This window comes from Protobothrops mucrosquamatus, unplaced genomic scaffold (genome assembly GCF_001527695.2).
Source record: "Protobothrops mucrosquamatus isolate PMUCROS unplaced genomic scaffold, P.Mucros_1.0 scaffold_234, whole genome shotgun sequence".
Taxonomy (NCBI): domain Eukaryota; kingdom Metazoa; phylum Chordata; class Lepidosauria; order Squamata; family Viperidae; genus Protobothrops; species Protobothrops mucrosquamatus.
This window is the reverse complement of record NW_015386310.1, coordinates 504,276-527,168: the sequence shown is the minus strand read 5'-3', so window position 1 is coordinate 527,168 and position 22,893 is coordinate 504,276. Positions and strand designations below refer to the sequence as shown.

The 22,893-nt window shown below is 39.5% G+C and overlaps 3 protein-coding genes across 3 annotated transcripts; all 3 read right to left on the bottom strand.

Moving 5' to 3' along the window:
• Positions 1 to 6,432: 6,432 nt before the first annotated feature.
• LOC107300195 (olfactory receptor 1B1-like) lies at positions 6,433 to 7,275 on the bottom strand. Its single transcript, XM_015829537.2, has one exon. It carries the CDS (start codon positions 7,273 to 7,275, stop codon positions 6,433 to 6,435), a length of 843 nt encoding a protein of 280 aa, XP_015685023.2.
• A 6,782-nt stretch (positions 7,276 to 14,057) lies between these two features.
• LOC107300318 (olfactory receptor 1B1-like) lies at positions 14,058 to 15,744 on the bottom strand. Its single transcript, XM_015829655.2, has 2 exons — positions 15,711 to 15,744; positions 14,058 to 14,974 (listed from the first exon to the last, which is right to left on the bottom strand). The coding sequence occupies exons 1-2, from the start codon at positions 15,742 to 15,744 to the stop codon at positions 14,058 to 14,060; spliced, it is 951 nt and encodes a 316-aa protein (XP_015685141.2).
• Positions 15,745 to 19,621: 3,877 nt separating this feature from the next.
• On the bottom strand, positions 19,622 to 20,569 carry LOC107300186 (olfactory receptor 1F1-like). The gene has a single exon (XM_015829529.1). The coding sequence runs from the start codon at positions 20,567 to 20,569 to the stop codon at positions 19,622 to 19,624; it is 948 nt and encodes a 315-aa protein (XP_015685015.1).
• Positions 20,570 to 22,893: the final 2,324 nt, after the last annotated feature.

Here is a 22,893-nt window from a genome sequence, read left to right as displayed (position 1 = left end):
ACCAGGGACAGAAGACATGATCCTGTTGGTATGGCAAAGGCAGCCATGTTGCCATGGTATGACCTCTTTCCATTGCTCAGTTCATTTTTCCATCTCCCTTGTGTACCTGCAAGGCTGTGGCCTCATTTATAGTGGGCGCAGAAGCTTTGAGAGACTGGTGAAATGAACAAGCTGAATCAAAATCATATGCTTCATGTGGGAGTTGGGCAATAACAACAACAAAACAAATAGGAAGAGACAAGGAAAGACAGGAAAAGTGCAATGCACTGACTTTTTGAGGTTCAGTCAGTGGGAAGAAGTGAGAGGACTACCCAGGTTTGACCTAAAATCAGTGGTTCTCAATCTTTTCTTCACCATGGATCCCCTTTAAATACCTTTTGTGGCCAAGGACCAGGGCCATGGGCCCCCTTGACTTAACTCAAGATTTAAATCATAATATTTCTTCAAGCCTTTGTGAACCCCCTGTGACAATATTGTGGCTGCCCAGAGGTCCGTGGACCACAGATTGAAAAACACTGATCTAAACTGTAGAGTTCTCTATCTTGGACAATGAGTCTCCCTCTTCCTATTGATGTTCCATTGTAAACTCATTTTGTTTGTCCTTTCACCAGAGTGGAAAGACACTGAGGTTGGTCCTTTCAAACAATCGCTTAGGCTCTCCCCACTATCACATTACAGGGCTATCTACCTATTCATGATTCAGCAAAAAAAAGAGAAAGAAATAGATTTGCTGTGCTCTCTGCTAATTTCTCTCCTGCTTCTATCCTCAGTCACTGCCAATCATCTGATGTCCCTCCAAAATAACAGATTTTACATTCTTTGAGACTGGCCTTGAATGGTGTCAGGATAAAGTGGATGATATTTCTTTAACTGTACAGCTAATGTCAGCTTCAGTTTCTTTCATTCATGGGCAGGGAATGAAATGAGGGAAATCGTGAGGGTGAGGTGGCCGAGAGGATTTAACCATAGGTTGGCATGTGGATGCTTAATCTTGGTGCCAGCTGTTTAATGTAACCTGCCCAGAGTTCGTGTGTGGCAAGATGGGCAGTAATAAATTTTACAGATAAATAAATAATGTTTATAGTTGTAATATATAATACAACCTGTGCCTTGTTGGGTCATTGTTTTAGAGATATTTCCTTACCTAAACAGAGAAACAGAATGACCAAAGGTAGGCAAAAAAGCACTAGGAACAGGAGTGACTTCCAACTTCCTGCTGCCTTCCCCATTGAGTTATGTTATAGGATTCTGACATGGAGCATTGGAAATCTATCTTCCTTCCTTCCTTCCTTCCTTCCTTCCACCCACCCACCCATCCATCCATCCATCCATCCATCCATCCATCCATCCATCCATCTTGCTTTCTCTTTCCAGCAGGCAGGTGAGTGGCTGCTGCTAGTTGGGGGAGGGTGCAAAGGACTTGGTTGTTTCAGCGGGCAGGACTGGCCTAGGGGTATTTTAATTTAATTAATTTAATTTAATTTAATACATTGACTTATATGCCGCCCTTCTCCCCACGGGACTCAGGGCGGCTCACAGCATATTAAAACAACATAGCACATTTCCCCAATAAAAGCCAATTAAAAACCAAATATTTGTAGCTGTGTCTCTTATTAAAAATCATTAAAAATTATCCCTATTTAAAATTCACCCTAGGTCAGTCCCGNGGTAGCTCGTTCCAGAGGGTGGGGGCACCCACAGAGAAGGCCCTCCCCCTGGGGGTCGCCAGCCGACATTGCTTGGCCGACGGCACCCTGAGGAGGCCCGCTCTGTGGGAGCGTACCGGTCTGTGGGAGGGAGTCTGTGGCAGAAGGCGGTCTCGGAGGTATCCAGGTCCTATGCCATGGAGCGCTTTAAAGGTGGTAAGTAACACCTTAAAGCGTACCCGGAAGGCCACTGGCAGCCAGTGCAGCTCGCGCAGCAGCGGCGTTACATGGGAGCGACGCGTCGCTCCCAATACCGCCCGCGCGGCCGCATTCTGGACCAGTTGAAGCCTCCGGATGCTCCTCATGGGGAGCCCCATGTATAGAGCATTACAGTAAATTGGTTTTAACTAAAATTTAGTAGAAGCGGCCTATTTAAATATTTATTTTTAATCATTTTCTTAAATTTTGTATTATATTGTATTAGTTGTTTTTAAACTGGCTGTAAGCCGCCCTGAGTCTTCCGGGAGAAGGGCGGGGTATAAATATAATAAATAAATAAAAAAATAAATAATTGCAAAACTGGCTGGGAAACTGTCACGGAACATTGAAAGTGAAGATCGTATGACCACAGCAGCATCCCATCAGTGCAGCAGCAGCCAGTAGCACTGAGGCAGCCACAACTTCCCCAAATTTCATTTCCTTGGGAGTCATGAATCCTGGATTTTGGAAACATTCTGTAAGTTAGCACATTTGAAATACTTTGGTTCAAAAATGGTTTATCTGTGGTGCATCCTTTCACCAAGTTAAAGGTCATCACCACAAGAGTTTTAGTGTTGAACTTAGTATTTAGATATTATGTTGTTTTAATATGAATGGCATTTTAATTGCTGGGTGGCAACTGCCCAGAAATTGATATAAGATGGATGGCTATAAAAATGTTTTAAATGAATAAATAAATAACACGGCAGAAAAAGGATGTTGCCAGGGCATGCTTGGGCTATGGTTAGGTGCAAGCAACTTTGTACATTATGTTAGTATTTCCTCTCATGAAGTGGCCTAACGTTTTAGATACTTTAGAACAAATCAAGTGGTCTCAATAAGCTTTTAAGAACTTGTCTCCTTTACACAGTGGATTAGTGCTTTTGAATTCCAGAGAACATAGCTTTTTCCCCTGTGAAAGGAATTTCCCCAAAATACAAATGGGAAGAGAAGCTGCCTTTACCTCAACCAATAGGCAAAAAGATTCAGTACGGTGAAATGTTAACTTTTTCAAACTATGGGTTATGACTGCAACCGATATACCAAAATACTCAAAAGCTAAAACAAGGTCTTGAAAAGGGAGTAGCAGCACGAACCTATCTTGCCCTCTCTTGCTGGACAGAGGGATGAGGAACAAAGGAGCTGGGATAGTGACTGCCAAAGTGTGGAGGTCCTCAAGGACCCAAGACCACTCCTATTCCTAATTCTTCTGGCCCAGATCTTAAAAAATATGTTTCTCGTTATCTAAAGACAACAATGAATCTTTGGGGGCTTTATTGGACTCCACAGTGGATGTTTTGAAGATGCAGTAATTTTCAAGGGATACCAGTACACATGCTTTGGTTATCTTAATCAGTTGCTTCTTATTTGTTGCATATTGTTATCATGGTGACTCAGATTCCTGTGAGGAAGCTAAGGTTCAAAGATATTGATGTGTTTTTATAGTGTATCCCTAAAATTTGGAACCTGTTTATTTTGCATATATACAGGAAATCCTCGATGTACAGCTATTCATTTAGTGATGGTTCAACATCGTAACGGCATTGAAAAAAGTGACTTATAACCGGTCCTCACAACAGTCACAGCATCCCCACTGTCACATAATCAAAATTGGGGGGGGGTGTTGGGGGTTGGCAACCAGCATGTATTTCCTATGGTTGAAGTGCCCTGGAGGGGGGTCATGTGATTGCCATTGGTGACCTTCCCAGCTGGCTCACGATAAGAAAAGTCAATGGGAGAACCCTAATTTGCTTAACAACCATGTGATTCCCTTAACAACTGGACTGTGGCAAAAATGGTCATAAAATCAGGTGCAACTCACTTAACAATGGTCTTGTTTAGCAACCGAAATTCTAGGATCCATTGTGGTCATAGGTTGAGGACTTTCTGTAGTGCTTGAACTGTTGCTGAAAAGATGCCTATGGAGATTCTTAGTCATCCAGATCATGGTTGTCCCAAAGGTGCTTTTTCAAGAGGCGACTGGATTTTCTTTGTTTTGCTTTGAAGAGGTTTTGCTTCTCATCCAAGAGGCTTCTTCAGCTCTTTCTTCAGTTCAAGAGCTGAAGAAGCTTCTTGGATGAGAAGCGAAACGTCTTCAAAGAAAAACAAGTAAGTCCAGTCGCCTCTTGAAAAAGCACCTTTGGGACTACTGAAAAGATGGTTATGTATTCTTGGAAAGATGCACATGTACTAGACCAGGGGTAGGCAACCTTGGCTCTTTTATGACTCGTGGACTTCAACTCCCAGAATGCTGGCTCAGGAATTCTGGGAGTTGAAGTCCACGAGTCATAAAAGAGCCAAGGTTGCCTACCCCTGTACTAGACTCTAAATGTTAGCATGTTGAACTGTGTCACTTCTCAAGCCTTCAGACTGATTCTTAAGACACAAAGAAAACATTGTATTCAAGTTTCAATTTGATATTTAAATATTGAGCTGTCAGAATTTTTATAAAATTTTTATAAAATTAAACCTGTATTGTAGAGAACTAAATTTTGTTATTTTTAAATACATTTCATTTTATGTTAGCTTGATTTATTTAGTTTTTCATATATCATTTGATCTTGATTATATTCACAGGTTTGGTGTTTTATATTTTCACTTGATTTTTTTTTTCTTTTTACAACTCTTTAATCCGTTGTTTCAGGGAGGAGTTGGGGCAACTGAGTGGAGCTAAGCGTTTACTCACTGGATGCCCTTCCTGAGGCCTACACAGAATTCACAGCAGTTATTTTCTCTTTGCACCCTAGGAGAGAAATATCTGCCACTGCCTAGGATTGAACTCTCAACCTTCCAAGTGGGAGGCCAGTGTCTTCACCTCTAGGCCATGGCCCTGCTTGTTGTGTTTTCACTTAATTAAGTTTAGTTCATTCAGCTCAGTTGAAATATCAAATTACCAAATGAGGCTGTGGATCAGCACTGGTTCTGTGACATTGTGAAGCATATCAGAGACCCCTTTCTGAAGTGCTTTTATATTATTATACATAATGGCTCATCCACATATCCTGCTTCCGGGACGGAGAAACATATTTATTTATTTATTTATTTGATTTGTATCCCGCCCTTCTCCTTACCGGACTCAGGGCGGCTATCACTGTTTCTCAAGGATAGGAATATATAATGTCATTCTCAATCCATTTTTAACCCTCTTCAAAGGCAGCCTTGGACCCTTTTTTCTTTTCTCCTTCAAAAAGTAGTGTTTTCTACAAAACTTTGGACACAATATAATGTTTGACCAATGGGAGAATATGAGGATATGAAGAGTAAAGGATTGAAATTTATACTGAATTATAATTTATAACTTGAAAGAGAGCTGTTGTATCATTGGTACTTAACACCTGATAAATCCTCAAAACTGTGTAAGGGTTTTGCAAGCACATGTTGGAAAGGTAATCAACTTGAAGGTACTTTTCATCATCTTTGGTGGACACAGAAGAAAGCTAAGAAATATTTGGATCAGATGTGTATTTTAATTTAGAGAATTCTCAAAGTAAGCATACAACTGAAACCAGAGGTTTTTCTCCTAAGTTTGATGGACAAACAAACTGGAAAAAAACAACCATGGAGCTTTATTCTTATAAGGAACAGACAGCAACAATATTTCTCTATGCACAGAGATGGAAAGACTCAAGAAGGCAATAGTGGATGGTGAAGTTTATGGAGATGACAGAGATGGCAAAATTGACTGCTTTGATTAAAGATATGACTTTGTCTAGCTTCATTTTTACTTGGAAACCACTTTTAGACTATTTTCTTGAAATAGTCACTTGAGAAAAGGGAAGGGAAGGGAAGGGAAAGGAAAGGAATCTGCTTTCTGTCAGAAGCTGTGTTCAAGGCCAAAGGGAACAGTCTTAGTCTTAGAAATATGACTATTTTGTCCCAAATGAAAGCAGTTTCTGTCTAAGCATACTCTTTCCCAGTTTGTGTGCCAGGTTCTCTCCATTAGCTTTTTAACTGAGGAAAACATAGTTTTGAGTAAACAATATCAAGAACTTCAAGTTAGGGAGGAGGGTTTTTTTTCAATCATCCCCAAATACACCAACATGGCAGGATCTGAATGGTTAGCCAGATCGTTTTAGGACATGCTTTTAGGAGGAGAACCTAATGCAAGGTTGGATCATCTTCTGCCAAAGAAGTAAATTCATGATGTTCTTGAAACAGCCAACCCTCAAAATTATTAACTGAGGCTCTTTGTGAAATTCAGAAAAGGCTATCTCCTTCCAAATATTAAACAATCAGTTGTCATTTGATTGTTTCATTGTTTCAAATATTTATATTTCAGGTGAGCATCCATTCATGAGTGAAGCCTGGGGCAAGTTATCCTATTACCCCATTTAAAAGGGTCCAGTATTAAGCTCACACTTTATGATTCCTCAATTACATTGTGGTTGCCAAGAAAGGCCAGGTATGAAATCTGGGACTATCTGTATGGGAAGAATATGTTCCATCAGCATGGGCAGCTCTCCCCCTATTCTCACTTTAAACCAGCTGGATGGCAGCTCTATGGCAGAGCCAAGATTTCATTAAGATTTCAGTTTGGAGGAAACAAGGATCCCTTTCCCAAGAGATTCCTCACAGCCCCCTTCACTTCTTTATTCCTGAGACTGTAGATATAAGGGTTGGACATTGGGGTGATGACAGTGTACACCAGAGCAAAAACTGACCCTCGCTGTGAAGAATACTTTGAGGTGGGTGAGAAATAGACAGCAATGATGGCCCCATAAAAAAGAACCACCAAAGTGAGATGAGACCCACAGGTAGAAAAAGCTTTGCGTTTCCGCGAAGAAGTGAATTTCATTATAGTTGCCACTATGTGAATGTAGGTGAGGATGATGAAAACTAAAGGCCCAAAGGTGATGATTCCACCTTCAAAGAAGATGACTGCCTCATTGACACTGGTGTCTGAGCAGGACAGCTGCAGCAAGGGTTGATGATCACAAAAGTAATGGGCCAAGTGATTTTTCCCTCTATAACTGAGACGCAGGAGCAGGCCGGCATGCAGCATGGAGTGTAAAGTAGAAACGATACAACACCCAGCCACTAAATGCCCACAAACCTTCTGGTTCATCACTGAGGCATAGTGGAGAGGATTACAAATGGCTACATAGCGATCCAGGGCCATGACACTCACGAGAAGGAGATCAGTGACACCAAATACATAGAGGAAGAAGAACTGAGCCAGGCAGGAATAGAAGGGGATGGTTCTGGAACCAGTTATCATGCAAACCAGCATCTGTGGCATTGTGACTGAGATGAAGCCAACATCAATGACTGAAAGGCAACGGAGCAGGAAATACATGGGGGTCTGGAGTCGCGCATCCAAGGTGATGAGAAGGAACATTACAACATTGCCCAGAAGTCCAGCACTGTACATGAGCAATAAGAGGAAGAAGAAGAGGAACCGGTCTTTAGACTCAGAAGAAAAGTCCAGAAGAACAAAATCTTCAATATCTGTCCCGTTCTCACAATCCATGAGACCTGCATGGAAAGTCAGTTAAAATTAGAAAGTAATATTGATTTTTCACAAGCAAAAAGCTCCTTGAATGATTGAAAGACTGTCTGTTATAGAGTGTCAAATTTCAATTCAGATATTTCAGCATTTAATGTTTTTACACATTTTGTTGGGATTCAACAAACTCTGCAGTCCCAGGTTATCAATATTTGTTTTTCAACATTTGCAAAGACAGTTGGTCTTTTTTTCAACAAAAGTCCTTGGAGGACGACCTTCAACGGTGTGATAATTTTTTTTAGTCTTATTGGTTTTTTTATTATATAAATTTCTAGAGCCTTTTCCTGTCTTTTTACTCTGTATCATTTCATTTTGTAAATCTATGTACTATTTTTAAATGTTAGCTTAGTTTCTTCTAATGTTTATTAAAACAGTGAGTCATCCAGCCTTTCCTTCATATTCCCACTATTTATTATAACCAGGAACAAATTTATTAATAAAAGACAAATTGCAATGTTCTCTTTTTGTCTACATGTGTCTGTATATTATGTGCTTGTTTCTTTCTGGTTTATCTGTTCTCTCTCTGATTATTTTTTTCCCAGCAGCCAGAGTTGGTAGATTTTTTTCCTCATGGACCAAATGTGCTGGTACTATTTTTGTATAGTCATTCTGAAGATCTGAGACACGTGAAGGACAATAAGGTAGAATTTAGTTTTTTGTTCCAAAGGTTTAAAACCAGCCAAATACACAGGCTGGCTAGGGAAAGACCGAACTGTTGATTGGGAGAAGCATGTGAAAGAAGACTGGGGTGGGGTGGGGTGGAGATAGGAAGCTGATGCTGCTCCCACTTGTTTTATGAGAGAAGAGTTGGCCTATTGGCCAATATTCCTCTAGCTGAGCTAGAACAGCAGCGGCAGCATAGAAATAAATAAATGTAGAAATAACATCAAATAATCAGGTTCTTCTGACAACACCTGAGTTATCTTTCATTCCTCAACTGAGGGATACTTTCTAGTGGGAGGGGTGACAGAGAAACAAAAGATTTACTTCTTCTCTGTTTCCCAGCTGATAGACAGAGGGGTCTACTGGTTGTTAGCTATCCTTCTCTCCTTTGAGCTGGAAATAATATTGAACACAATATTTAAGTAATGGGGAACATGAAAACATTGGTATTATTGGATGATGCTTCATTGCACAGAAACTCTTCATTTCTTTCTTTCTTTCCATTCTTCCCTTCTTTTTTAAATGGCAGCTGTGGATGCTTCAGAAACTGAGTCATGGGTTAATATGGAAGAATATGTGAATGTATAGAAATGCATTAGTTTTTAACTTTTGGAAATCTGGTCTCACTAGTCCAGAGGCAGAAATGTGCCTTTTACTTTCCACAGAGATTTTGCAAAGAGGTTTTTTTTAAAAAAAAAAGCAGCATAGATTTCTGTTGCAAACCAAGATGATGAACAGAAATAACAAAATGTTCATCTCAATATAACCAGACATTCTGGTTTGTTCATCTCAATATAACAAGACATTACTTGTGTGGCAACATCAAGCACAAAATGTGTTTGCAGAGATCTGAACTCATATGCACTACATTTCAGAAGATAGTTTTTTTCAGGACAATAATCTATTTTATCGCACCATCATTTGAAACATATGTGTTACCATCCTTTGCTTTCTCAAATCTGAGGGTAATCTATCTTTGGGGTGGTGGGGAGAGGTAAAGACAGAATATTGCATTTTCCCAACCCAGAACAATCACAGCATATACTTTTTAACACAAAAGCATAATTTCTCTGGCAAAACAAACAGGTATTTCATGCTCATGCAGATTTTTTTGCATGACAAATGCTCAATCTGGATGGGGAAAGAAAAAAAGAATAATAGAATAACAGAGTTAGAAAGGATCTTGGAGGTCTTCTAGTCCAACCCCTTGCTCAAGCAGGAGACCCTATTCCATTTCAGACAGATGGTTGTCCAATCTCTTCTTGAAAGCCTCCAGTGTTGGACCACCCACAACTTTTGGAGGCAGGTTGTTCCACTGATTAAGGAAATTCCACTTTAGTTCAAGGAGAGATCCAACTTAGAACTAAGGCAGAATTTCCTGACAGAACAATTAAGCAGTAGAGCAATCTGCCTCCGGAAGTTGTGAACGCCCCAACACTGGAGGTTTTCAAGAAGAGACTGAACCCTCTCATGCTGGGGAAGGAATGTAACTCTCTGCCATTATAGAATATGCATTTTCTACCCTTCTGCCCCAAAAGGACTCATTCTCACTCATTATGAAATAACTACTGAGGTTACTGTACGGAATTCACTCTGTACATGGTCAGTATAGTCTCCATACGTCTATGTATATTGCTCCCCAGTGCCCACTCTCTCATACTGACCCTGACAAAGAACTAGATTTAGTAATTTTGCTCTAGGAAGTTTTGTCTTATGTTTATTTCTGCTCCCAAGAGAAAATGCTAGACAAAGAAAAGGAGAGGGGCTGAATGAGAAGAGGAAGAATGACGGGATTGCTATTATTCCGTGTTCATCACACTTATATCCCATATTTTTCCAAGAGGCTCAAAGTAGTAACACTAATTAATTCTTGTTTTCTTGTTCTTATTTGAGTGGCATAAACCCTGTGAGATGTTTACACTAAAAGTTAGTACCTCAGCGTGTCATGAGTATGAGAACCTGTAATCTCTTGGTTCACATCTAATATTCACTCTGTTATGCTTCCCAGAAAGAAGATGAATCTACTGAAAGACAGTGAATGAGAATAGAACAATAGAGGACTAGGGATGGGTGAAGAAAAGGGTTCAAGAAAGGTGTCTAAAAGATGGAGAAATTAAAACAATCAGGAGATGCTCCCAGTCATTACTGGAAGTCTGAAGTCTGTTCAGAAAAGCAATATTCTAAGCCAACCATACTCTAATTTGAAGCTCTCAGTATCTATTGAAATACGACTTCCACATTGCCTGCTCATTGCTAATTCAAATGTTGCGAGATGTAATGGAACATAAACAGCTAGATTTGGGAAGGGTCTGAGATATCAAATAAGCTATCTACTTGTTCTGGATTTTGTCATCTCCAATTGTTTGGAATGGCAAAATAATGAAAATTACAGCTCAACATCTCTAAAAGGCACCAGGATGAGAAAACCTGTGCCTGTTCTACTGAGCAACACAGATGTCAGTACTCAGTGCCAAATCTCACATAGTTGTCATGGGATTTCATGCCTTGCTTTGCTCTGGGTGAACAATTCAATTGCTTCCTCAGCCCATTTATTTCAGAGTTGCCTCTATCTACTAGAAACTGTGGCAGATTCTGTATCCGAGTGAAATGACAACAGTTACAGCAACACTAAAAAGGTGTGTTGTCAATGAATCAGTCTCTTACTTACCTGTATCAACAGATTACTCTTGATCTGGCACCAAACTGATTTTTTGGCAAAGAACCAGACCTCCAGCCCAACTGAACATTAAAGATAGTCAACCAGGATTGTTTTGTTTCAAAGTCTGCAGCTTCCAACGAGAAGCCAGCAGGATCTCATTTAAGGATCAGCTACAGAAGCCACCAGGGATATTTCATAAGCAACTAAGCAAGGCAGCAGACATTCATATCCTGTGAGTGGTGGCCATCTGGAGACCACAGAGAATGGTTTGTTATTAAAACCAGGAGTTAAAATGCAGAAAAGCAAGTGCCAACCTCTAGCACAAGTAGCATGCACTCCAGAAATTGGAGGAAGGAGGGTGAGCTTTGAGAGAAAAACTCTCTGGGGATAAATAAGAAAGTGTTTGGAGGCCAAAGAAAGACACAGCAATGCAGAGGTTTCCATGAAGATTGGCGAGTTTACTAAAACTAAATTCTAAAGAAGTTAAGCACCTTTTTTCAGTTCTGACAGGCTCTTTAAACTAGAGCTAACTATGATACCTCAGTTGCTGCCAAAACTTGAGTTCTTCATCTAGAAGACTAATATGTTTCTAGGACAGATCCATATGGTGCCTTAGCAGAGAAGACCAGATAGAGAAACATTCTTGGAAACAATTTTAAGATGTATTAAGATGGATCTAATTCTCTTAATGGAGGGTTGGCATTTTGAAAAATATGAATATAGCAGAACTTTGAGAATGAGATGGGGGAATCCTTAAATTTTATAGAGATGATAGAGAGATAGATGATAGAAAAGAGGAGAGAGAGAGAGGGGGGGAGGGAGGGAGAGAGATGGCATATGAACATTTACATTACGTCTGTTACAGTTTAAGGGACTGCATGGCTTTTGAAACATTTTTCCTGGGAAAGAGAATGTAGGAAAATCATTGAAATCAGTGACTAGGATTTGACAAAATAAGCACAATTCAGCAATTTAGCAAGTATTTTTTAATATGAGCTATTGCAATAGCAGGATTTAAAAGAACTTAATATATTTGTAACTTGGGTAGTGTTTACATTGGCTGGAATGTGCTCTCAGTTTCTGCATTTTTCTCTTTTTTTATATATTTTTTTATATTTTTTTTTCATTTTGCAAAATCAAGGTCAAAAACACAGAACTCCCAGGATGCCAAGGACTGCACATTATTTTACCCACGTGGGGCAAAACTTCCAAAGTTGCTCCTGCCAACTAAAACCATCATGTATAAGTAGGTGTGGTCAAAGTGATTGAAGCAATTAAAATGAAATAGTTATAAAAAAAACACTGACACAAACAGATGGACAAGTGCACAAATTTAATCAAGGATATTCTTTATTGAATATTTAAATGATTAGGAGGAGCTCAATGCAAGGTATTAAATTCAAGACTACTTCCATGTGAAATATTTTATTTATTCATTCATTCATTCATTTAAATTAGTTATAGTTGCCCCCTTTAATAGAGCTGGCTTACAAAATACAAAGACAATAAAAAATAGTTAAAAACATATGACAGCACAGAGAGTCTGGGTGAAACCACCATAACAATAACATGCCAGGGACTCACAAACATATTAACCCCAAGACAGAGTTACCTCTCTACCCTGGGAACTGCAGGAGAGAGGGTGCCGTTCATATGTCAGTGGGATGCAATTACAGAGGCAAGGGCTGTGACAGAGAGGGCTACTTCCTTGGTTTCTTAAGAGGACAATGTTTAACAGAGAGGACCTCGAGCGTACCCATTCTGCTGGAATGTATCAGGTGAGCAAAAATAGTCTCTCAGATATGCAGGCTCTATGCCAGGGGTCCTCAACCCCCGGCCCGTGGACCAGTACCGGGCCGCAGCATGCCAGCAACTGGTCTGCACAAATAAGCAAAGCTTCATCTGCAGGATGCAGGCAGCACACAAAACCACACACCCTTCGGTCCGTGGGAAAACCTCTCTCCACAGAACCAGTCCCTGGTGCCCAAAAGGTTGGGGACCTCTGCTCTGTGCCATACATAGCTTTATGGATAATGATGAGCACCTTGCATTGCCCCCCAGAAACTGACTGGCAACCAATGCAGTTCATGTAGCAGTAATGACACTTGGTCATACAGATAGTTCTTGATTAGCGATGACAATTGGGATCAAAATTTCCTCTGTTAAGGGACACGGTCATAAACTGTGATGTCATGTGAAGTGCTATTGCTACTGCTATTGCTACTAAATACTCAGATAAGTGCTGAATGAATAATCATTAAACAAGGACTACCTGTACTGAGAATTGCCCATTATTGTTCAAGCTACACCATTTTGTACCAGTTGTTGCTCCTAGATGGTTTTTAAGGGCAGAACCTACATACCATGCATTGCAAAAATCCAGTTGTGAGCAGACTGGTGCATGAGTAACTGCTGAAGGGCTTCCCAGTTGGGAAGGATGAAACTGACACACAAGATGAACTTGTGCACAGGTCCTTCCACAGTAACCACAGCTGCCCCTGCACTTCAAGCATTATCTATGAGTCTAGAAGGACCCCCATATTGTACACTGGTCTTAAATGGAATGTACTATCCCATCCAAGTCCAACGATGAAACATTGTTGACCTGATGGACCAAGCTGCCATAGTCACTCAGTCTTATCCAGATAGAGCCAAAGTCTGTTGCACCATATCCAATTCTACACAACCTCCAGACACTGGGTCAGTACGTCAACAGCTTCACCTGTGAAGCCTGGGGTTGAGATTTAAAGCTAGGTATCATGAGAATACTGATACCAAACTTTGTACTGACAACCTCACTGAGAATTTTCTGTAGATGTTAAACAGGATTGGGGGAGAGTGTCAAGCTCTAAGGCACCCTACAAGTGAAGGGCTGTGAAAGTGATGTCTCCCTCTCATCAACTAATTGAAATCAACCTCTGAGGAAAGAGGCAAATTACTATAACACAGTGCCTCCAGTGGTGGTATTCAGTCGGTTCGCACCAATGTGGCAGAACTGGTAGCTATTTTTTTGTTGCCCAGGCCCAGAATGGACTTCTGGAAGCAGCATCCACACAGAGAACCGGTTATTCACATATTTGAATCCCACACTGAGTGCCTCCCATTCCTTCCAGTATGAAGCCTAGATATGTTACCCTATTAATCTCCCCCTCATTAAAAGGACCCAGTATTAAGGCCACAGTTTATGATTACTCAACTGCACTATGTTTGCGAAGAGATGCCCAGTATTAAATCCAACGTCATTTGTATATCAAGAATATGTTCCATCAACATGGGCACCTCAAGCCAGCTAGGAGGCAGCTATATGGTAGAGCCAAGTTCACAGTCAGTTTTGAGAAAATAGGGATCTTCTCAAGAGATTTCTCAGAGCATCTTTCACTTCTTTATTCCTGAGACTATAGATATAAGGGTTGGACATTGGGGTGATGACTGTGTATACCAGAGCAAAAACTGAACCTCTCTGAGAGGAATAGCTGGAGGTGGGCAAGAAATAAACAGCAATAATGGCCCCATAAAAGAGGCCCACTATAGTCAGGTGAGACCCACAGGTAGAGAAAGCTTTGCGTCTCCCAGAAGAAGTGAACTTCATTATAGCTACTACAATACGAATGTAGGTGAGGATGATGAAGACGAAAGGTCCAAGGATGATAATGACACCTTCAAAGAAGATGACTGCCTCGTTGACACGGGTGACTGAGCAGGACAGCTGCAGCAAGGGCTGATGGTCACAAAAGTAATGGGCCAGGTGATTTTTCCCTCGATAACTGAGACGCAGGAGCAGGCCGGCATGCAGCATGGAGTGTAAGATAGAAACGATACAACACCCAGCCACTAAATGCCCACAAACCTTTTGGTTCATCACTGAGGCATAATGAAGAGGATTACAAATCGCTACACAGCGATCCAGGGCCATGACACTCACGAGAAGGAGATCAGTGACGCCAAAAATGTAGAAGAAGAAGAACTGAGCCAGGCAGGAATAGAAGGGGATGGTCCTGGAAGTAGATATGATGTGAACTAGCATTTGGGGCACCGTGACTGTGAGGAAGCCAAGATCAATGACTGAGAGGCTACGTAGTAAGAAGTACATGGGGGTTTGGAGTCGCGCTTCTAAGGTGATGAGGAGGATCATCATGGTATTGCCCAGGAATCCAGCAGTGTACATCAGCAGAAAGAGGAGGAAGAAGAAATATTTGTCTTCAGGCTTGTAGGAAAAGCCCAAAAGAACAAACTCTTTAATGTCTGTCCCGTTCTTACAGTCCATGAGACCTGAAGAAAAATAACCTCATAAAATTAGAAATTAACATAGTCACTAGGAACAGCTTTTCAAACAAATCTCACAAAATAATTTAATTGTCAGTTGCAAAATGTCCAAACTGAATTTGGAGATTTCCACATTTAATGTCCAAATGTTTTTATAGTTGTTAGATAATGCAGTTTTTTTTAATATTTCAGATAGGTCCATCTTTATTTGAAATGAGCACACACTTAGCAAGGAACGTGTGTTTGAGGGTAAAATTCCAAGGATTCATGTAAAACTGATTTTATTCAATTTACATTTAATGCAATATAATCCAATTCCTCTCCAGCCAGGTGCAGTTCATCCTAATTATATTCAGTTGTTATCTAAAATGCATTTAATCCAGAGTTATTCTCCCTACGCCTACTGCTAAATCAAAAAAAAGAGTAACCGAAGAATACTTAACCCTTTGTATACCTTGTTCATTGCTTGAACATAATGACTTATGATTTGTGCTGAATAGAAACTTAATAATCTTTGACTCAAGACTGGCTCCTGATATTGTCAAACAAGGACAATCTTTTTCAATGTTCCAGTCTATCCTACAGCAGTATTATTCTCTAACATCCATGTACTGACTACAGTAGACCAAAACCCAGTTTAGTTCCCAAGCCCAGACAAGCTCAGCCAACACCATCAAAATAAAGTCAATAAACCTTAAGGGTTCATAATTTCAACAGGTCTGTTTTTCTTTAGGCAGGAAATCGGGCATTACTGGGACTCAAAATTTCTTTCATGTAACTTGAGCATCAGAATCTAAAGATGGCCAAATTAGGGGTATTACTCAGTTTAAGAAAGCCACAAGAATGTATGAATGTATGACTTTATGTTGTTGTGGGGAACAGAGGAGGAGGAGGAAGTATTATGTATCTTAACCATCTTGAATTATTTATAAAAAATAATAAAGGTGGGATCAAAATAAACAAATGGCTGTCTTTCTAGTCAAAGTTCTTATCAATTTCTTGATGTGCTTGTTAACAGATCAGGAACATTCTAAGTTCTTTCATCCTTTCTCTGATTGGGATCAGAATCTCTTTTGAGATTTGAACAGCTTCCTTTCTTGAACATTTTAGCCAAGGAAGATATTCTTTAGATTCCAGAGGTTACTCAATGAAAAAGAAGAATGAAATCTGATGTACCCGTTCCACGAAACTCAGTGTATCTATTTTAGTATGTTTCAAAGCTGGCAGAAAGGGTTGGCTCTCAGTGGATCTTTACGTGCAGAAAATCCCAGGTTTAATTCATAAACTCTCCAGATAAAGCTGGAAAAGACTCTTGCTTGAATCCTGTAATTAAACTAAACACAGAGCAGTGAGCCAGATGGACACAAGCCTGGTTGGGCCTGGTTCCTATTTTAAATCTTTTTTGTGGCAGTTCTGGAATTCGTAAACTTGTGGAACTTGTAAGAGTTATGAAAATGCTGGTATTGTCTCCAAATACCCAATAACAAGCATCCAAGACAAATGGTAAGGTGTGTTTTTCCTGTGGGGATGCTGTTTGCTTGCATTACATTACAATCACTCCAGAAAATCCTGCAGATGACTCCTTTCCTTTCCCATTTCTCCCCGCCTTGTTCTGCTTCCCCCTTGGCTCCCATCTGGACCCATCGATACACATAATGAGGCATCTCAGAAACATTAGGTTGCTTTCATTTCTTAGGCTTGCAAATCAGACAATGATCTGAGGCAGAAGCCAGCCAGTGAAGGGAGGACAGTTCCATGTGGGATTTTTTTTTTTTAAATAGGTTGCATGCGCTTTGCTTGCCTGGGTTGGGATGAGCAGTAGAGAAAGCCTTCTTGCACTCCATTTAATTGTTAATGAACTAAAGATTTGTAAAACTGAATCCAGACAGATACTCTTACCTGCTGCAATCACACCCTCTGGTGGGGGACTGCTCACAGAACTAAGCTCAAATCTATCTTTTCCATCACCTAGTCCCTTTTCTAACGGCTGCCATTTATGCCCCAGGCCCTTCTCCACAAACTAGCCAAAACCCACACAGAGACACCTTTCCTTGAGATGAAAGTCTAGTAGTGGTGGGGAGAGTATGAGTTTTCACCTGCTGAACTGTTGTCTGGATATCTCTTAAAAGGCATTGCAATCTGCCCATAGAAAGATGGCATTCCTTTCCAAAAGCTACCTATTGCCCCTCCCTTAAAAGATGGGAGAGCTCCTGCTTAGAAACACTCCTTGAGGTTTTTCCCCATTGCATCCACCCATGGCAAAAACATGCAACATCTTCATTGTCTCATGCTGGGTCCACATAATGGTCCTTTTCTCATCGATAGCCAGTTAGACTGCCTTAGGTTCTCCTTGACCATCCCAATACTAAAATAGTGTTTTCCTTGTTACTCCAACAACATCCAAAGGCAGCTTCAAGATATATAAGAACTTGAGGCTTTGTTATTTGGAGGGAAATCAGGGGACTGCAAAGGCAATTGAGGCAGGATATTGATCAGCCATGAAAACAGTCCATTTCTGGCTAGTACGGTCTTCTGCTGACTACAGGATGGCTGAAGAGCACCATGGTCTCTTTGACTTGTATCACCATATATTCCAAAGTTTTCTTAAGGGGACATTCTTAAATTTACATCAATGCTTGCTACAAGATTTCAATGTTTGGTTCTTGCTTCAGGGTGGAGTAGCCATCCAATGTTCCACATATAATCTTTCAATGCAATATCAAACCACTATGGATTTGCTATGGATAATACTATCAGATGTGTCCTAGTTTTATATTGCATTTCTAGGCATTTCTATGCCCCTTTCCCTTCTATAACATGCTAAATCATAAAAGTCTGACAATCATCTACTGTCCTGTCTCCTATTATCTGGGCTCTAACAGTGATACTTCAGTGGTCTACAGCAGTGACTGGGGAAGAAGCTAAGGAAACTGTGTATTGTATTGACCTGTCTCTTTTTGATGTGTGTGTGCTTTTTAGTCATTCTTGATCCTGCAATCCCATGGACAAATCCATACCTTTTTCTTGGCAACATTTTTTTGAAAAGGTTTTGCTATTGTCTTCTTTCTGGAGAGGCTGACTGGCAAAAGTCACCCAGCTGACTTCTGTGCCTAAATAGGACCAGAATACACAGTCTCTTGTTTTTTAGCCTGGTTCCTTTAACCACTAACCAAACTAGCCTTCATGTGAGCCACAGATATACCTGTCAGGTTCCGACTAATGAAACACTTCAAAGCAAGAATATACACTATTTGCAGCGTTGACAATACCTATATCCCAGGCATAGCTCATAAAAGTCATCTTACCAAATTCTAATCTCTACCTTGTATTTGGCTAATCATCTCACAGAACAAACCTGTCTGCCTCTAGACCAAATAGTCCTAACTAGGAGTCCCCAGATATCTTGGAGGTGTGTGTGTGTATGTGTGTGTGTGCGCGCGCGTGTGTGTGTGTGTGTATATATATATATATATAATATACATTTGAAGTGATATTAAATGGTTATTAATTTAATAAATTAACAATAAATAATAAAACTATTATCTTTTAATATTTTGATAACTATTTAAGGGTTTCCTTTGTAATACACATACACATACATACATACAAAGGAAAGCTATTTTATACATTTAAATACATTTTTCTGAGAAAAGATACAAAGTATTCACCATTTTCTCAAAGAAGTCCATGTTATAAAAAGATTATAAACTCCTGCCGTAAACATGAGAAAAAAGTCATCTACTGTTTTCCATATTTATGCAAATCAAACAGATTTTTTTTATCCTTACACAGATCCAGATGCATACTAGCCATATTTTGGATTAACTGGTAACCCCAAACCAGATCGTGCTTATTCATGGACACAGAAAAAGTAGAAAATCAAGCATTATTCCTTCTCATCTTTCATGCTAGGTTATCCTTGTGTTAGAATGATGGCTACCCTGTTTTCCTCATCTTTACGTTAAAGGGTTCAAACACATGCAACTTCTCTGTCTACTTCCATCAAGCTGGATATGGCTTTAGAGGTAAGATAGCATTGGTAGCATTATGTGCAAGTCAAAACATCAGAGACTGCAGCAAACTTTAAAGATAGCAATTCTACTCCTGCCTACCTCTATCCAGATGCTCTTAGTTTTTCTCCCGGGTGTGATGATCTTCAATAGTGGATCAAAACACTGGCTAAAATAGAAGAAAGCCAGACGGATCTGACTTGGTTGAATCTCTCAAGACTCCAGCAACGAGCAGAAAGAATTGCAGTAGAGGTTTTATATTGAAAGCCCTAGAGATATTTGACAAGTAGTCTGAATAGCTCATGGGATGCGGGTCTCTAATGCCAAAACTTTGGAGTCCTGTCCTATAAAACAAGCACAAAGTTTGCATCCCAAATCACAGATGAGTTTGTTTATTTTTGAGGTGTCCTTCTATATTTTTAGATGATTTTGCTGCAAGAAAAATTAATAAGGCTATTGCTCTGGGAAGTTTACACCATGGGCTTCCTAGGTTTTGAAAGGAATGTTGATAATTGTAGAGAATATGTCTGCATACGAGATGATGATGATGGCCCTAGAATCTTCCACCACCACCCCCCAAAAAAACCCCAGCAACCATGGAAATGTCGCTCTGTTCTTATTTCCTTAAGAAAGTTCTCGTCCTACCGAGAAGTCTCACTATTGCTGACTTTACCTCCTGGTTCCTTAGTGTATAGATGAAGGGATTCAGCATTGGTATCACCACTGCATACAAGAGAGAGATAAAAGTGCCTTTTTGGGCTGAATACGCAGAGGGAGGCTGGAAATAAAGGCAACTGATAGTGCTGTAGAACAAGATCACCACAGCCAGATGTGAGCCACAGGTGGAAACTGCTTTGTATTTCCCAGCGGTTGAGGGAATTTTTATGATTGTGGAGAATATTAGCGCATAGGAGACAATGATGGCAGCTAAAGGCCCCAGCAAATCCACCACCCCTTCCGTCTGTGCCAAGATTTTTATGAGTGTTGTATCAGAACAGGAGAATTCCAGGAAAGGATAGATTTCACAGAAAAGATAGGGGATTTCCATAGAGGTGCAAAAAGAAATCTGTGATATCAAAAGTGTATAGAGTAAAGAGTGGAGACCGGAAACGATCCAGGATCCAGAAACCAAAAATAGGCAGCACCTGTGGCTCATCACAGTGACGTAATGCAAAGGATGACAGACAGCCGCGTAGCGGTCATAAGCCATGCAGGCAAGGAGGAAATTATCTGTGTTACCAGAGGCGAGAAAGAAATACATCTGGGTCAAGCACTCATTGAAGGTGATGGTCTGAGTCTGAGACATCAAATTTATCAGGATTTTGGGAACAGTAGTGGAAACAAAAATGATGTCAGCCAGGGAGAGGTGGCTTAGGAAGAAGTACATCGGGGACCGAAGGAGACGGTTGTCTAAGCGGATAAGCAAGACAATGAGAATATTCCCTAGAAGGGTCAACAAATAAATAGACAGAAAAAGCAGGAAGAAAAGTCTCTGATATTCAGGTCTACTGGAGATCATCAAAAGGGTTATTTCTGAGTTGTCTGTTTGGTTCTGGTTAGCCATTCCACAGCTGAAATTGAATGAGAAAGAGATTAATATTTGATTTAACTAAACATTTCTCTTTGATCTCCTGAGGGAGGGCTATAGATGTACTGTATATGATAATTTTATTTCTAATGTGGGTCTCAGCCTGGATGTTTTTACTTTTTTCCCTTTGGCCTTATTTACTTTCGGGTTGATATGGCAGTATTGCACACTGAAACACAAATATACAAACCTACACCTACAGATTTTAAACTAGTACAATCTTACCTTTTACAGAATATATCTCAATTATCCACAAGATTCAAAGCACATATTTGAATATACAACAATTCACTGAATTATAAATTGACAATTTCAGGAAATAAATTAAGGACTCTCTGAGTTTTAGATGTCAGCAAACAGTTGAATTTTTTTGGGGGGGGGGGAATTTTGATGATGCACCAGACTTTCTGCAAGGCAACCAAGCAGAATTGTTGAAAAGCCTGATCTAAAATCAACACAACTGGATCTACCTTTATTTGATGGTATTGTCATATTTATTTTTTCCTTTCCAACCTATCTAGTAAGTCCTTTTCAACAAACCCAGTTTAGAGAGATGCTAACCACTTTCTATAAGTTAGTGTAATCAACTAATCTGTGTCAAGGAACCATACCCTGCCAGAGATTCATATCAGCAAACCTCAGCAGAAAAACAGATAAATTCTAATTATTGAGTTTACCTGAATTTCCTGGATCTGTAATAGTATCCCTTTTCTTGATATCCTGTTTAGAAATAGTATAATGTTTATTGATTTGTTAATTGGAAAAGCATGAATCTATTACATATATAAGCTTAACATAGTAAATTATATTCATTTTCAATAAAAGAACATTTTTTAATATTTTCTACAACTTTTCATATTCCTTCTGAGCATTGTTACTGTTTTTGCTTTGATTTTAAAAATATGGATAAACATGCTGCACATGAATAAAATTTTGCCTGATTCCTTATTACATAATATTTAAAAGTACTTTTTCCCAATAATGTAATATTGGATTCTTGCTTGCCCAGTTTAATTATACTGTTTAATGCCATTAATTTCAGTTGCTATTATTTCATTTCTCTAATGAAATAATGTAATATAGGCAATCATTAATTTACGTCGACAATTGGGAATGGAATTTCAATCATACTGTAAGTCATGATGGTCGTACGTCAAGGCACTCACATGACTGGACTAGATTTTACAGCAGTTGTTAACTAAATCACACAGTCATAAGTCCAAATATATTCTCTTAAAAGGGCATTTTTTTGCTGGAAACTGGCAAAAAAGTCACAAATTGCAGTCACATGACCATGGGACACTGCAATTGTAAATGTGAACCCATTGCCAAGTGTCCCAAATGCCATCATGTGAACCTGGAGGAAGACATGTTGTGACATTTTTTTGAAGGCCAGAATGCTGTACAGACTGTAAAGCATCATTTCCAAGGCCACTGTAACTTGGAATGGTCATTAAATGACCACTAGTGAATTGAGGACTATTTTTATTATATCATTTTAATCACAAAACCGGAATTTTCTGCTAGAATTTTTATCTCTGCAGAAGCTCAACAAGTAAAATAAATCTTCCTTCCATTAACTGGGTGCTCCTTTTTCTTTCTTTATATCAAAATCAGGATACAGAAAAAAAAATGGATAGTAATAATGCAAGGCATGAGAAAAGTTTAAACTATCTTCCATGCTACTGTATACCTGATGTAGAATATTTGTATACTATTATCCACTTCTATTAAAAGCTCTACTTCTATTTTTATAAAGAATTGTCCTTTGAGCTTTGAGGATTGCAATCAATAATTCTCTTCATGATTTGGGGAAATAATTCTTTTGACAAATTTCATATATTGTGATTATCAGAAGCTCTTTTGTTAACATTTATGGGACTCTGCATTGATCAGACCCACAATTTCCTCCATTTGTATTAGTCTATCTATATTGTCCCAAATGAATCTCTTCTGGCAACGGTTTCATTTATCTTTATGCCAAATTCTTTCTGATCTTTTATATATTTAACTTGGGAGTGGTATTTACATTATGATAAAAAATAACAAAGCTGTATTTACTGGAGATGAAACAGATATGCCTGTCACTCCAGAGCTAGTGTTAGGGTTCTTTCATCACTCACTATATTGAATATGAGTCTGCTGTTATGAATTTTTGTAAATAGATTCACAATATTTTTGTTTTAGATTTATCGATGAAATTATAGTCCAGTGTATTTCTATAAGGTCGCATTCTTTTATTTTTTCCCCCTTCAAATGCGGGATGGTTAATTTGTTACTTGGCTTACCTTGTATCTGTT

Bases quoted from the DNA above. Each gene is read 5' to 3' on its own strand.
- LOC107300195 (XM_015829537.2), bottom strand. From the start codon at position 7,275: ATGTACAGTGCTGGACTTCTGGGCAATGTTGTAATGTTCCTTCTCATC.
- LOC107300318 (XM_015829655.2), bottom strand. From the start codon at position 15,744: ATGCCCGATTTCCTGCCTAAAGAAAAACAGACCT. The intron at 14,975-15,710 runs GTTGAAATTATG...AGAACGGGACAG, and splicing joins GCCTAAAGAAAAACAGACCT to ACATTAAAGAGTTTGTTCTT.
- LOC107300186 (XM_015829529.1), bottom strand. From the start codon at position 20,569: ATGGCTAACCAGAACCAAACAGACAACTCAGAAATAACCCTTTTGATG.